Source organism: Schistocerca americana, chromosome 4 (genome assembly GCF_021461395.2).
Source record: "Schistocerca americana isolate TAMUIC-IGC-003095 chromosome 4, iqSchAmer2.1, whole genome shotgun sequence".
NCBI lineage: Eukaryota > Metazoa > Arthropoda > Insecta > Orthoptera > Acrididae > Schistocerca > Schistocerca americana.
In genome coordinates, this window is record NC_060122.1 from 621,806,121 (window position 1) to 621,821,717 (window position 15,597).

The 15,597-nt window shown below is 41.2% G+C and overlaps 1 protein-coding gene across 1 annotated transcript in view; it reads right to left on the reverse strand.

Moving 5' to 3' along the window:
• Positions 1-433: 433 nt before the first annotated feature.
• LOC124612798 (probable cytochrome P450 301a1, mitochondrial) overlaps positions 434-15,597 on the reverse strand; it is a 135,018-nt gene continuing 119,854 nt past the window's right edge. Inside the window, exons 11-12 of the mRNA XM_047141202.1 lie at positions 7,346-7,552; positions 434-809 (exon numbers count right to left, since the gene is read on the reverse strand). Of these exons, the coding sequence (XP_046997158.1) occupies positions 693-809; positions 7,346-7,552 (324 nt within the window). The 3' untranslated portion in view covers positions 434-692. The remainder of the gene's footprint in view (positions 810-7,345; positions 7,553-15,597) is intronic.

Consider the following 15,597-nt stretch of genomic DNA (forward strand, 5'->3'; position numbering starts at 1 on the left):
TATATATATATATATATATATATATATATATATATATATATATATAGCGATAATCTTCAAAAGTTCTTGACCGATTGTCTTCAAATATTGATGTAATACCAGATATCTATATAAAACTAAAGATGTACATTTGGTCAAAAAAATTTCTCTGAAACAACTTTTTGAAGTGTTTATGATGGGATTATTGAAATATTTAGAAACTGTGAAACACTGCTTGTAGAAGAAAGTTGAAACCATATTGATGGTAGTCATCCCTATTTCCATTGTGTCTATTATACATTTACTGTTATAATTATCATATAACTCTTCTTAAACTCTTTTACATGTAATAAGATAAGATTCTGATTATCTTTTGATAAATATTGTCATAGTGTGAAAGTCAATATCACTTTTGTATTTAGCTTTAATTGCTTTATTTATTTCTTCCTAAAAATAACTCCATCATACTGGCTAAAAAATAAGGTTAAAGTATTGTAATATACAATAAAATGAAATGAATGTGCTTAATTTCCTGACTTTGGGACTCACATCAAGTTTTGAAAAACTGGCAAAAATGGGAATTGAAAACAATGAATATTGTTGCAAAGCACCAATGCCAATCACTACTGGGATGTGTAAGATTCCAATACTGGTCCAGCTGCACAGTAGCTGCTTTTCATTGTGATGTCAGAGCAGTAGCTAGGGGTGTTCTGTCACACCTCCTGCTCCCTCACGGTGACCTTGAGGGTGAGTGGTGTCACTGGTGCATGCAGCACCGTAGTCCTCCATCGCATCTCGCCATCAAAGTGCAGCTGAAAGCGGCGCACAACCTGGAAACACAGGCGAGCAAACAATCTTGTCACAGCCCCTATTATCACCCAGCCTCTCCAATCTTTCCAAGTTCTAACGACCTCATAACATCAGGTGTTAAACTTTTCATTGGTGCATTGTTTCACACCCAATATTTATGTAATCCAGTCTTGTTTAACTTCATATCTGTAAGAAGTGATCAGAAAATACAGGGAGAATGAGCAGAATCAATCATCAAAAGCAGAATATAACTAGGTGGAAATCCCGAGTAGTTTCTAGGGTCCTTTGTTTACGTTTTAGTCAGTACTTAAATCAGTTTATACGATTTCTGTTTTTACCATGAGTGAGAAGTGTGTAGCCGGCCGCTGTGGCCGTGCAGTTCTAGGCGGTATAGTCTGGAACCGCGTGACCGCTACGGTCGCAGGTTCGAATCCTGCCTCGGGCATGGATGTGTGTGATGTCCTTAGGTTAGTTAGGTTTAAGTAGTTTCAAGTTCTAGGGGACTGATGACCTCAGATGTTAAGTCCCATAGTGCTCAGAGCCATTTGAACCATTTGAGAAGTGTGTGACGTGCCGTAGGATCGATACTTCTTGGGTATGGTGTGATGGGTGCTGTAGTTTCTTTCATTGGGGCGAATGTAGTGGCGTGGGAAATGGAGACATAAATGAGGTTCACCAGTGGTATTGTAGAACCTGAAGTAGAGACAGGAAAATACTAGAACAGGAAGGGAAAATTGCAGCTCTTCAAGCTGACCTAGACAAGGCAAGGGAGGATCATGACAGGTTAAAGAGGGAGAAGGGTGAACAGAGATGGGAAGTGGCACCAGGCAGGTAATAGGGGGAACAGGCAAAGGAGAGCATCAGACAGCTTTGTCATTAATCTTGAAAATAGATTTGACCTGTTGCCTCAGTCAGAATCGAATGAGCCTCATGTTGCTGAAGCTGTAGAAAGGACACAACAAGCTTTAAAGGACTTGAAAAAGGTAGGGAAATTTGTAAAGAGAAAGAAAGTTTTGTTGTTAGGTAGTCCCCGTGGTAGAGGTGTTGACCAACTACTGCAGGAAAATCTAGGTCCAGAGTACCTGGTCACAAAATTTTTCAAGCCTAGTGCAGATCTGGGTCAGGTAACAGAGGATTTAGGTTCTTTATGCAAGAATTTCACAAAGGAGGATGCCGTGGTTATAGTGGGTGGTTCGGGAAATAGCATTGACAGAGACTCTAAATATTCCATAGAGAGTGACTTGGTGAAGAAAGCATCAGAAACGAAGCATACGAGTGTGGGATTTGTGTCTGTGTTGAGACACCATGATCAGACTCATTTGAACTCTTCAATTGTGAGGGTGAACTTGAAGATGGAGTGGCTGCTTAGGACGGATATAGGGTCCCATATTGGTTTGATTCCTGTGGATGTTATCGATCGGTGGGACTACCATAGACATGGCCTTCACCTCAATAGGAAAGGGAAGGGAAAACTGTCTGGGTTGATTGCAGAAAACTTAAGGGAGGACACTGCCACAAGTGCTAAAATATCAGTGGTCACAGATGTCAGAGGGATGCCTTTTTTAGGATAGGGAAGGGGGAAAGAAAACGAGTTTTAAGAGAGATTGGCGGGCACACTCAGTTTGAGAAAACAGATGAACAGGAGTCAGATTTTAGCATACAGCCTCCATTTAAACAATGTTTAACAGAAAGTAATCAGAAACTGCCAGTTCATCTTCGCTAAAGCAGTTATAATCCCATTAGTATGCAGTATCCGTTATGTTTATTACACCAGAACATTCCGGGACTCAGAAATAAAGTTGATGAACTACCCATTTGTATCGATGAAATGAATTCATCTAACTAAATTGACACAATCTGCCTCTCTGAACATCAAGTGACCACTGGTATAGATATGTTAGACATTTCAGGATTTAAGCTAGCTTCCTACTTCTGCAGAGTAGATATGGATGGAGGAGGAGTTGCCACATTTATTAAAAACTGCCATAAATTGAAGAACATTGACATTAATAAATTCTGTTTAGAGCAGCATCTAGAAGCATGTGCAACAGAAGTAGAGTTCCATAACAGATCCTATATAATAGTAACTATTTACCGAGCATCTGCAGGAAATTATAATCTATTCATAAATCATCTAGAAGCTCTTTTGGGTTATTTAACAGGAAGAAACAAAGAAATTCTGATTGCTGGTGACTTTACTACAGATTTTCTAATGCAATCTTCCAGTAAACATTTACTGCAGTTAGTAATGTTGTCTTTCAGTCTAATTCACACTGTAAACTTTCCAACTAGGATCACTAAATCCTCAAGGACAGCCACTGATAAAATTTTTATAGACAAATCAAAGGAACAAAATCATATCATAAAACCTGTAATAGATAGATATCAGATCATGACATGCAGCTCCTTGTTTTAGATGTAAATTCTAAGCAGATTATCAAGACTGCTAAATCCAAGTACAGGAAAGTAGTCAATCAACCAAAAATTACATATTTTAGAAAACTGCTCAAAGATATGAACTGGAAGGATTTTATGGTGCTCATGACATGAATGAAAAATATAACACATTCATGAACAATGTCAGTACCACGTTTGAAAACTGTTTTCCTCTAAAAGTTACTCAAATTAAGTAGAAGTCTATAATAAAACCATGGATTACACAAGGAATAAAGATTTCCTTAAGACAAAAGGAAAATTTATCTGTCGACCAAGAATAGCGCCAATACTGACGATTTAGCTACATACAAGGATTACTGTAAAATATTAAAAACAGTAATTCAGACATCTAAACAAATGCACTACGAGAAGAAGATAGCAATGTCAGGGAACAAAATAAAAACAATATGGGATATAGTGAAAGAGGAGACTGGTAGAACCAGAAAGGAACAGGAGCAAATAGTACCAAGGGTAGATGATACATTAGTAACCGATGGGCATAGTGTGGCAAATCTATTTAACAAGTACTTTATATCCGTTACTGATAGAATTGGATTGTCAGGATCGGTAAATAATGCCCTTGAATATCTGAAACTAGCCTTTACAAATAGCTTCAGGTACATGAATATGTCACTCACTTCACCAAAAGAAATAACTTCCATAATAAAATCTTTAAAAACAAAGCATTCTAGTGGTTATGATGAAATATCAACAAAGTTAATTAGGGCATGTTCTTGCGAGTTTAGTACAATTCTAAGTTACTTGTGTAACCAGTCAATTATAACTGGGACATTTCCTGACTGGCTAAAATATGCAGATGTTAAGCCTCTATTCAAGAAAGGGGATAAAGAGATACCATCAAACTACAGACCGATTTCACTTTTGACAGCATTCTCTAAAATTTTAGAAAAAGTAATGTACAGGCAGCTTCTCAACCATCTGACCACAAATAACATATTATCAAGAACACAGTTTGGATTTCTGAAGGGTTCTGATATCGAGAAAGCTATTTACAGCTACAGTAAAAATGTACTTAATTCATTAAGTTACAAGCAGCAGGTATTTTCTGTGATTTTTCAAAGGCATTCGATTGTGTGAACCACAATATCCTTTTAAATAAATTAGAATTCTATGGTGTCAGGGGCAGTGCTGCAAAATGGTTCAAGTCATACCTCACTAACAGGAAACAAAGGTTGTCAGTGCAAGGGGCTAGTGAAGTAAGTCATCAGTCATCATCAGAATGGGAAGAAATTACATGTGGTGTCCCACAAGGATCCATCTTAGGGCCATTGCTTTTTCTTGTGTACATTAATGATCTCTCATCAGTTACACTGCCAGAAGCAGAGTTCGTTTTGTTTGCAGATGACACAAGTATTGCAATAAATAGTATGTCGAGTGTAGTTCTAGAAAGATCTGCTATTGATATTTTAATGGATATTAATAAATGGTTTAAAGCCAACTCACTGATATTAAACTTCGAAAAGACTCACTATATGTAATTCAGAACCTGTAAGAGGTTTCCTCCCAGCATATGCATAAAGTATGAAGAAGAGCAGATAGAAGAGGTCGACAGTCTTAAATTCCTGGCATTGCAACTTGATAATAAATTCAGTTGGAAGGAGCACATCACAGAACTGCAGAAACGCCTTAACAAATCTGTATTTGCAATTCGAGTGTTAGCAGACATAGGCGACATAAAAATGAAAAAGCTTGCATACTTTGGCTACTTTCATTCCATAATGTCATATGGTATAATATTTCGAGGTAACTCTTCAAGTCAAACAAAAGTTTTCACAGTCCAAAAGCGTGTAATACGTATTATTTGTGGAGTAAATTCACGGACGTCCTGTAGAAACCTCTCAAAGAACTGGGTATACTAACTACTGCCTCTCAGTATATTTACTCCTTAATGAAATTTGTCTTAAATAACATATCTCTTTTTCCAACAAACAGCTCAGTTCATACATACAATACCAGGAACAAAAATTATCTGCACAAGGACTTAAAAGCACTTACTTTAGTTCAAAAAGGGTCCCTACTCAGGAACACTCATCTTCAATAATTTTCCAGCTAACACAAAAAATTTAGTTACAAATAAAGATCAGTATAAAAGGAGCCTGAAAGACTTACTAGTGGCCAACTCCTTCTACTCCATCGACGAATTTTTTAATACAAACAAATTATGTATTGTATATATTCATACTATTAGTATTGTTATTTCAGCTTAAAAAAAATTGACATGTTCCACATCCACGAGGTTCTCCTCAGCACGGATCTATGGAACGAAAAACTAATCTAATCACAAGGTTATGGTCAAGAATGCTCCAGTGAAGTGTGATAGGGTCACTCTTGTTCTCTGTACACAGCAATCTAAGACTGTTTGCTGATGAATCTGTAGTATGTGGGTAAATATCGCCGTTGAGTGACTGTAGAAAAATATAGGATGACTCTGATGGAATTTCTATTTGGTATGCTGAATGGTAGCTTGGACTAAATGTATCAAAATGTAGGATAATGCAGATAAGAAGAAATAAACAACCCTGTAGTGTTCGAATTTAGCATTAATAGTGTACTGTCCATCATTTTGATTTGCAGCTCCTTGTATTGGCTGTGTTTGCAATTAAAATTGGTTGGATGTTTTTCTCAGTACCCAAACATGTTTCGGCACCACTGTGCCATCATCAGTAGGTTTCCGTTTTTATTTATTCTTTACATTTAGTGTGCATGAATTTTCTGAATCACTTGTGTGTTAATTACTACAGGTAGCTTGTCATGTTTTCGTGTGGCAAGTACTTCCATTCTCCGCATAATGCTGAGGTGTTGTGATGCACGTATAACTATAACAAGTATTTTTTACAAATAACGTAGTAAAACACTTTTCACTTCACCAGAACACAGTGTAATTCACGTAACTATAACAAGTATGTTATGTGTGATTCACACTGTGTTCTGCTGAAGTGAAAAGTGTTTTACTACGCCGTTTGTGAAAAATATTTGTTATAGTTACATGTGCATCACAACACCTCAACATTATGCGGAGAATGGAAGTACTTGCCACACGAAAGCATGACAAGCTACCTGTAGTAATTAACACGCGGCCCCTACAATTCAGAAGTGTGCTGCTCGATTTGTAAGTGGTAGGGTCTATCACCACACTTTGTCAACCCAAATGGGATTCTTTTCTGGGCCAATGTAGAGGCTGGCCAATGGCATCTTCTGTTCACCCTGTGAGTGAACAGGTGGCTGTCCCTTCAGCAGCGTCTGAGCAGGAACACATGGTCAGGGGTTTGCTAGTTATTATGGAGCCCCTTAGGAAGATAGCTTTGAGGGCTGGAAAGAAAGCCAGTGTTCACTCAATGTGTCCGCTGGGGGCCTCATCCGAGATGTGGAAGGGACCTTGACTGCAGCTGTCAAGTGTACAGGGTCCAGTCGTCGCGGTTCGGGCACCAAGTGGTGTAAGTTCGCGAACCTCTTGTCGACCCCTGATCACTAGTCTGGATATTTTGTCATTGGCCTCTAAATATGTATATTCTTTACTGTCGTTTCTTGTTAACAATATCAGCTTATTCCCAAGAATAAGCAGCTTTCACTTAGTTAATACTCGGCATAAATCCAACCTCCATTTGTATCAGACTTCCTTAACTCTTGAGCAGAAAGTTGTGCAGTATACTGCTATATCCATTTTCAATAAACTACCAAAATAGTTAAAGAATCTTAGCAATAGTCCACGCTCTTTCAAATCGAAAATGAAGAGTTTTTTGCAAAATTAAGCTGATTCTTATGTTATAATATTAACTGCGTTTACATAAACTTAAGGCTTAAATTTTGTTGGCTTCATAAACATTTTATTTTATCAGTTATTACTTTTATGTTGTAATTTCATCTACTGACACGTTTAACGACCTTGGAGATTTGCTCCTCAATTTTGATCTACGGAATTTGACGTGTAAATAAATAAAATAACTAAAAATAGCTGTGCTGTTGGTAGAGGACGTTGACCAAGTGAAGGAGATGGGACCTGCTCCACCAGCTGACGACAGATGTGCCGCCTTCCCTCCCTTTCCTCCACCCTCCCCCCCCCCCCCCCGCCCCCGCGCGAGTGAGAGTGCAGACTACTTACCCTGGCCAGCAAGGTGTAGATCTCGAGCTCAGCGAATCTGCGGCCGATGCACATCCTGGGGCCGAAGCCGAAGGGCATGAAGGCGAAGGGGTGCGCTGTCTGGGCAAAGTGATCGTCCTTGAGCCATCGCTCAGGAATGAACTCGGAGGCTCGTGAGAAGTGTTCATCCGAGTTGGTGAGCACTATGTTGGCCAGCACCATATCCACCTGTCGACAAAGACATCAAACAGTCCAGACTGTGTTCACGTGTGTTAAGCAACAGACAAAATGTTAGTCTACCCCGCCCCCCAGCCCCAAAACAGCAAAGTGGTTCCCTTGGAGCGCTGTAGATGGTGTAGAAACCACAGCTGTGCAAGAGATTAAGCTGATAATAAAGACTATGCCATTTTCCACCAGGATTGTGAATCAACCAGTATTACTTGTGAATGGGGTGGGTGGTGGAACAAGGGGGACTGAAATACCAGCACCAATGTGCGATCGGCAGCTCATCATCACCACAGGGCAGAGTACAAGCTTACAACGGTACTGCAGCAGAACATGGACAAGTCTAGTTATTAATTACAACAGCATAGTTGCTAAAAGTTAAATGTACAACCAACTTTACTTTTAAGGTGGCAATGTTTTGCACCTTACAATGATTCAGTTTCTACTCCTTGCTGCGTGATTAATCTGAAATTAGGAACTATCTGATAGATTCTCTATTCTTATGAAGACGTTTAAATGTGACTGACACCACAGAGTGCACTTTCCCACTAATTCTTGATGCTCATTGCACCATAGGTGATTGGTTTTTGTTATCAAAGATTGTGTGCCGAGAGGAACAAAATGCAGAAATGGGACATAGGTCTCACAGTGTGTGTGCAGACAGAGCTGTCCAGCCCAGAACTGCCGAGCAGTGTGGGGATGCGGTATCCCAGCTTTCAAAGGTGGTCTCCCAGTCCAGTTTACTGTGGGAGGTCCCTCAACGACACGCTGATGAATTCAAGGTCCTTTCATGTTAGAGTGGTTGGCGACCTCACAGATTGCATCACGAGAGAGCAGACACAGTGTATTCCTGAGCTCGATCGGCCCCTTGCAGTCACGTCTAGAAATCTTGTTGAACAATACAGAGAAAGTCTGGAATGTCCTAAGCGACATTGGTTGCGCCATCAGCCGTCAGGCGGTAGTCACGGGCGCCAGGCTGCTTACCGCGAATTTTTCGATGAGTGACCGCCAGTTGGTGGAATTTTGTTTAGACGACAAAGTGGATATGAATTCTAGAAGTTTCGAAGCCAAAAACCAAACTAAAGTTGCTGGTCGGTCAGCAGTTGGAAGAGTGAGCAGAGAGGGAGACTAGTCAGGGAATTCTATGATTATGATTCACTGTGCACGCTTAAGAGGGAGGAAATCAGAGGTTTGCGGCAGAGCCGGTAGTTTTGAGGAAGGGTCTTCGATCTGGACGCCCGTGGGGAACAGACGTCTTCCGTGTCAGCTCTTTTCGACGACGGCCAGACTTACTATTTTTTGCTCTCAGGCAAGCTTGTAATTTAGCACGTAGTTAGGCCGCTGTACCTGTTGCAAACTTAGACGATTCTGAACTTCGCCTTCTCGCTGGGAATTGTCGTTCATTATGCAGCATACGGTGGTCTTGAGAGCACTTCTCGTATTACACTGTCATATTGAGACGTTTCTGAATTTCGCCTTTATGGCTGGGATTTCATATCTCTCGTCTGCTGTGTGCAGAGAAGCTACAAGCCAGTATTCAGATTTAGTATTTTGTGGGCCGCAGTCTACTGTCCATGGTCTTGTATTTTATCGTTCAGAATAGTCTGAAGGACTGAAGCGTTGCCGACGGCGCAGATTTCTTCGAGAATCGTCACTCCGTTTCGCCACCACGTTATATTCACGGTCATATTGCAATTCGCTCCGGCATTATAGGGGTGTAAAAGTAAATTGCTGTGATCACTGTTAACGTATTTTTTATCTCCACTTAGGGTTTGCACCTAGTGTTCAGGAGTAGTTTCTTCTAGAGTTTCGTGCTGCGGCAATGTCAGTCATTTCACAGATCACGTTCCAACAAACGGGGCAGAAGTAGGCAGTTGATTGCTAGTATTAGTTTAGAGGGTCTTTTATTTTGTTTTATATGTCCATTGGACAATTATGTCATTGTTTAATCTTGATTTAAATGGGTTCTTACTTAAGATACATTTGTATAGTGCAGAATGGCATTTATTCTTTGAACAGAGATTAATTTCCCATGATCAATGATGTTTATTATTTTGTGTTTTTTATTAATAATGTTTTGATCTAATAGTGAATTTTGATTAGCTTGAGGACAAGAATATAGTCTGAATATCCTAGAAAATCTCAGAGAAATCCATAGGATATGCTCTAGTTGTAGGATATTCATTGTGATGTAACTTTATAAATGACAGGGCCACTCTTCATATCGCATTAGTTAAGTCAGTTACGTAACTTTACACACTTGTAAGTACCCTTGGTCTTTCTTCCTCCATACACCGAGAATTAAGACGTGTTAGAAATATCCTAGAACCACTGATCCTGGACCTGTAGCATAAGGAGATCAATATTTATGTCAAGCACAATCAAATTAGAAAAATATGCTTTAATATTCTGAACAGTTCACATTATTGCGATTTGGATAATACACACATTAAAAAAAAAGTTTTGCATCACCTCACTTCCGAGCGTTCCGGAACCTGTACAGAAAACTGGAATGGAAATCAATATAAAAATCATTTTTATTGTTCATTAAAACCACACATTCCATGTTGTACCACCACACAGCGAGACGTTCAAAGGTGGTGGTCCAGACTGCTGTACACACCAGCACCTCTAATATCCAGTAGCACGTCCTCTTGCATTGATTCATGACTGTATTCATCGTGGCATACTATCCACAAGTTCATCAAGGCACTGTCGGTCCAGATTGTCCCACTCCTCAACGGCGATTCGGCGTAGATCCCTCAGAGTAGCTGGTGGGTCGCGTCGTCGATAAACAGCCCTTTTCATTCGATCTCAGGCATGTTCGTTAGAGTTCATGTCTGGAGAACATCCTGGCCGCTAAGGTCGAGCGATATCGTTATCCTGAAGGAAGTCATTCACAAGATGTGCATGATGGGGACGCGAATTGTCGTGTATAAAGACGAATGCCTCGCCAATATGCTGCCCATATGGTTGCACTAACGATCGAAGAATGGCATTCACGTATCGTACAGCCGTTACGGCGCCTTCCGTGACCACCAGCGGCGTACGTCGGCCCCACATAATGATACCCCAAAACAGCAGGGAACCTCCACCTTGCTGCACTCGCTGCACAGTGTGTCTAAGGCGTTCAGCCTGACCAGGTTACCTCCAAACACGTCTCCGACGATTGTCTGGTTGAAGGCATATGTGACACTCATCGGTGAAGAGAACGTGATGTCAATCCTGAGCGGTCCGTTCGGCATGTTGTTGGGCCCATGTGTACCGCGCTGCATGGTGTCGTGGTTGCAAAGATGGACCTCGCCATGGACGTCGGGAGTGAAACTGCGCATCATGCAGCCTATTGCATACAGTTTGAGTCGTAACTCGACGTTCTTTGGCTGCATGAAAAGAATTATTGAACATGGTGGCGTTGCTCTCAGTGTTCCTCCGAGCCATAATCCGTAGGTAGCGGTCATCCACTGCAGTAGTAGGCCTTGGGCGGCTTGAGCGAGGCATGTCATCGACAATTCCTGTCTCTCTGTATCTGCTCCATGTCCGAACAACATCGCTTTGGTTCACTCCGAGACGAGTGGACAATTCCCTTGTTGGGAGCCCTTCCTAGCACAAAGTAACAATGTGGACGCTATCTAACCGCGCTATTGACCGTCTAGGCATGGTTGAACTATAGACAACACGAGCCGTGTACCTGTTTCCTGGTTGAATGACTGGAAATGATCGGTTGTAGTACCCCCTCCATCTAATAGGCGCAGCTTATGCATGGTGGTTTACATCTTTTGGTTTACATCTTCTCTGAACAGTCAAAGACATTGTGCCTGTGATACAATATTCAAAGTCAACGTCTAAGTTTAGGGGTTCTGGGAACCGGGGTGATGTAAAACTTTTTGTGATGTGTGTATAACTTAAACATAGTGTTATTCTAAATATACAAAATTTGAACTCCTGCATTAATTACAATATTTTCTGGTGTTGAGTCTTAAACTGAATACCCTTCTTGTTCGCTATGTCGATAGAAACGGCATTATATGTTTATTGTCCGGTTTATTCCTAAGGTAGCCTAGTTGTTATTCAAATACCGGTCACAAAATTCATGAAAAAAGTAAGTTATGTTCACTCAAAGGTGAAGCATTTACAGAAGTGTACACGCCGCCCCGTCAACTAAAAAAGAATCGAGACTGGATTTGCAAAATAAGGAAAATTTAAGACTGTGGTTTCATTGTGCAAGATGTTGTACATAGCTTCCTCCCCTCTTAAGAACACTGCACAGAATGTGTATACAGCAATGTGCAACTGTGATAAAAATCCTTGTTTGAGATGTTGTTCAACTTTCGTATCAATTTCGGACTTTCTTCTCTGTCTTGGCGAATCATCAGAATCTATTGTGCAGTTTGTCGTTCTCTGTTAGTTTTTTATTGCTTAAGTCAAATCTCGGCAACTGTGATCATTTTACCCTTAAAAGAATTGTCCTCGTTTTTAGTTTCAATCAAGTAGCAGCGAGAATCGATACATTCTTGTTTTTGCGCGGGATTCAAGGTGTTCGAGACGAACTTCGCAGACATTTTTCTCTTCTTCGAAACATTCTGAAGAATACATGGTTGTAGCTCTGCCACAAGTTGGGTTAAGAAGTATCTTTTTTCTTTCTTGATGGTGACTAGTTTCAGACACCTATGTCCAATTTTAAACCACCCGTATCGAAAGTGTAACAATGCAGGCGAGAGCCCATGTAGACTGACCCTGCAGTGACGATAAAAGCGGCACTATGGCCGAGTCAACGGCAGTGGTCTATTTACTGTTACTGACTCGGCTATAGCGTCCCATTGATTGTCACTGCAGGTTCAGTTTTTGTACATAGGCTTTCACCTGTATTGTTACACTTACAGTACGGATGGTTTGTAAATGGACATAGATGTCTGAAAGTAGTCACCATCGAGAAATAAAAAAAGGTACTTCCTAATGCAATTTTTGACGGAGATACAACCATTTATTTTTCAATTATAAAACAAGTTGCGACCTAGTTTTCATCTGCAGCATGTTGCAAAGTCATAAATTCTGGAGAATGTCTTCCACACTTGAGTTAGAGATGCACATTTCATTGTTCCATTGCGATTTTAGACACAACAACGTTGACACACTACGACCGCACGTCGACTAGTTAACACTGCCCGCTCAAAACTGACTGGTCGAATGCGTATCTGGTCCAGCTGCTACCGCAGTTACTGCACTGACGTCGCTGATACGTCAGGAATAAAATTTATCGGCAAACTTTTGGGATGGGCAGTGTATTTATGTCAGGTAAAATTGTAAGGATGGTTAATTTCTGTCCACTCATAATTCATAGCTCCACAAACTTCATATATTGATAGGAAAACCTAGTTCCATTGGTACTGTATTAATCAACCACGATAGTCGCTTATAATTAATTGTAATGACTTACCCATAATGTGTTCTTTGGTTCAGGCGACTATTTGTACATCACCTAATCTTAAACCACAAAATGAAGTAGCATTACAGACATCTAGCTCACAAACATACAGGGTGATCGGAAATTCCCGTTACAAACTTCTAGGTCATGTAGAGGGTAGTTCGTACATAATATTTTGAATAGTAACCCACGCCCGGAAACATATCGTTTCCGTTCTACGACGGTTTCAATGCAGATCTCCACACCCACGTGAGGAATGTACTAAGACGTGACCCAGTACAATTGTTGCAATCCATTTGAAAAGAATACTGACTCGTTTCGTTATTACTTACGCATTTGCATTACAGATTACACCTTATGGTTTATATTAGTCGACAACAATAAGAACTCAGCATCTACGGCACCAGCCGCAACGTACCGATGCATTACAACACCGTTCGATGTGGAGAACATCAACATTATTACACACAGTGTGTCTCCGAAGCATGTTCTGATACACTCTCTCAATCCCACCTGGTGTCACTTCAATGTCTTGTGCAGCGGCCAGAACTCATGCCAGCAGATCTTCCTTAGTCTCTTCAGGTGTCTCATAAATTAGGCTCTTCATATGACCCCACAAGAAGTCGTCCATAGGGGTTAAATCTGGCGATAGTGGCGGCCACGCGGCTGGACCACCATGGTCTATCCATCTTTCACGATACCGTCTGTTGAGATGTCTCCGGACAGCCCGTGAAAAGTGAGGTGGTGTTCCATCATGCTGAAGCCACATGTCCTGACGGACATTCAATGGTACAGCTTCCAAGAACGGGTCCAGTATATGTCGTAGGAGGACTAAGTATGCGGGACCCGTGAGCTTGGGTGGAAGAAAGTATGGTCCAATCACATGACCGTCCAGAATACCTGCCCACACGTTAATTCCAAACCTGTCTTGAAATCCCTGAACATGCGTGGCATAAGGGTTTTCGTCCGCCCAGACATGGCTATTTCGAGCATTCAGAACACAATCCCTTGTGAACCTATATTCATCTGTGAAGAGAACTCGACATGGAAACAGGGGCGCGTCGATGCAACGGTGCAGGAATCATGTGCAGAAGGCGACAAGTTGTGGAAAGGCAGCTGGACCCATAGCGTGTACCCTTTGTAAGTGGTATGGATGTAATTGTTGCTCATGCAGGATGTCCAAGACGGTGCTGTGACCAACAGCCATTGCACGCGCAATTGTTCGCGAACTCGTTGACGGGTTATCTTCAATGCGACACAGTACACCTTCTCCAAATTCGGGAATGCGGCGTCGCCGTGGAGCACCACAGTCTGTAAAGACATTACTTTCCCCGAAAGTCGATAATATTTTTTTTCTTTTGTGTATTACCTTGTCATACTACGTATGTATCATTTATTTCAACTATTCTTTATTTGTTAATACGTCGCTTTGTTTCTTCATTCATTTTGCTAGTGTTTTATATTTTATATTGTACGAATATGAACGTTCTGGTTTTATATGCTTTGTAAATCTTTGGTTAGGCTAGGAGAAGTACTGTGTCAGAGAGAGAGAGCGAACGAGTATGGATAGAGAGCGTGCGAGTTGTTGTGGTATCGTGGCTGGTTCACGGGTGGTGAAACGTTGCAAAGTTGGGCGTGAAAGACGGTGATACGCGGAGGAACAATTGATTACAGGGCGTCCACTGTGTTAATAGGAGATCGTGCATTATTAAGTGAACAGTAAAACCTGAAAAGTATATCGACTGTTTGCGGTGAAGATTTTACATACTGTGTGAACTTGCGACAATTAGCCGTGGACCAGACACCATTGTCGTGTGGAGACATTAACTGTTAGAATTGCGTGAAACTGGAACAAACCAAAATGTTAAGTAAAAGAACAGTGCTGTGATTTGATCAAGAAACATTTATTATATCATCCAAACTGACTTAAAGACGACGACGTAAATTGAACTGATGTTTGACGGACTGTTATAGTGATAAACACATGTGACTCTTTTCCTGTGGCAACACGGTGAAAGAACTGTGCGAAGTATTGGCATTAACCGGCTATATATCGTAAATACTAAAGACATTGCATAATTCCGACCTACCCGCACCGCGTGATTAATAAGCTTTTAATAATAAAACGTCGCGCGCGTAACGACAACGCACACACTGGAACTATTATTATCGAGCCAGTGCTGCCAGCTGATTCGACTACAACGGAGATGTGGACCACCGCCGTAACTGGAATATTAATGAAACAGGAGGATCCATCATTATCTTCACGCCACGAACCAGGATTAAGTTCACACATCGTCCGCGTGGACCACCGCTGACGTCATCGCACTGCCTGCAGCAACAGTTAAGGTTCAAAATGATTCAAATGGCTCTGAGCACTATGCGACTTAACTTCTGTGGTCATCAGTCGCCTAGAACTTAGAACTAATTAAACCTAACTAATCTAAGGTGTCCGCAGCTCGTGGTCGTGCGATAGCGTTCTTGCTTCCCACGCCCGGGTTCCCGGGCTCGATTCCCGGCGGGGTCAGGGATTTTCTCTGCCTCGTGATGACTGGGTGTTGTGTGATGTCCTTAGGTTAGTTAGGTTTAAGTAGTTCTAAGTTATAGGGGACTGATGACCATAGAT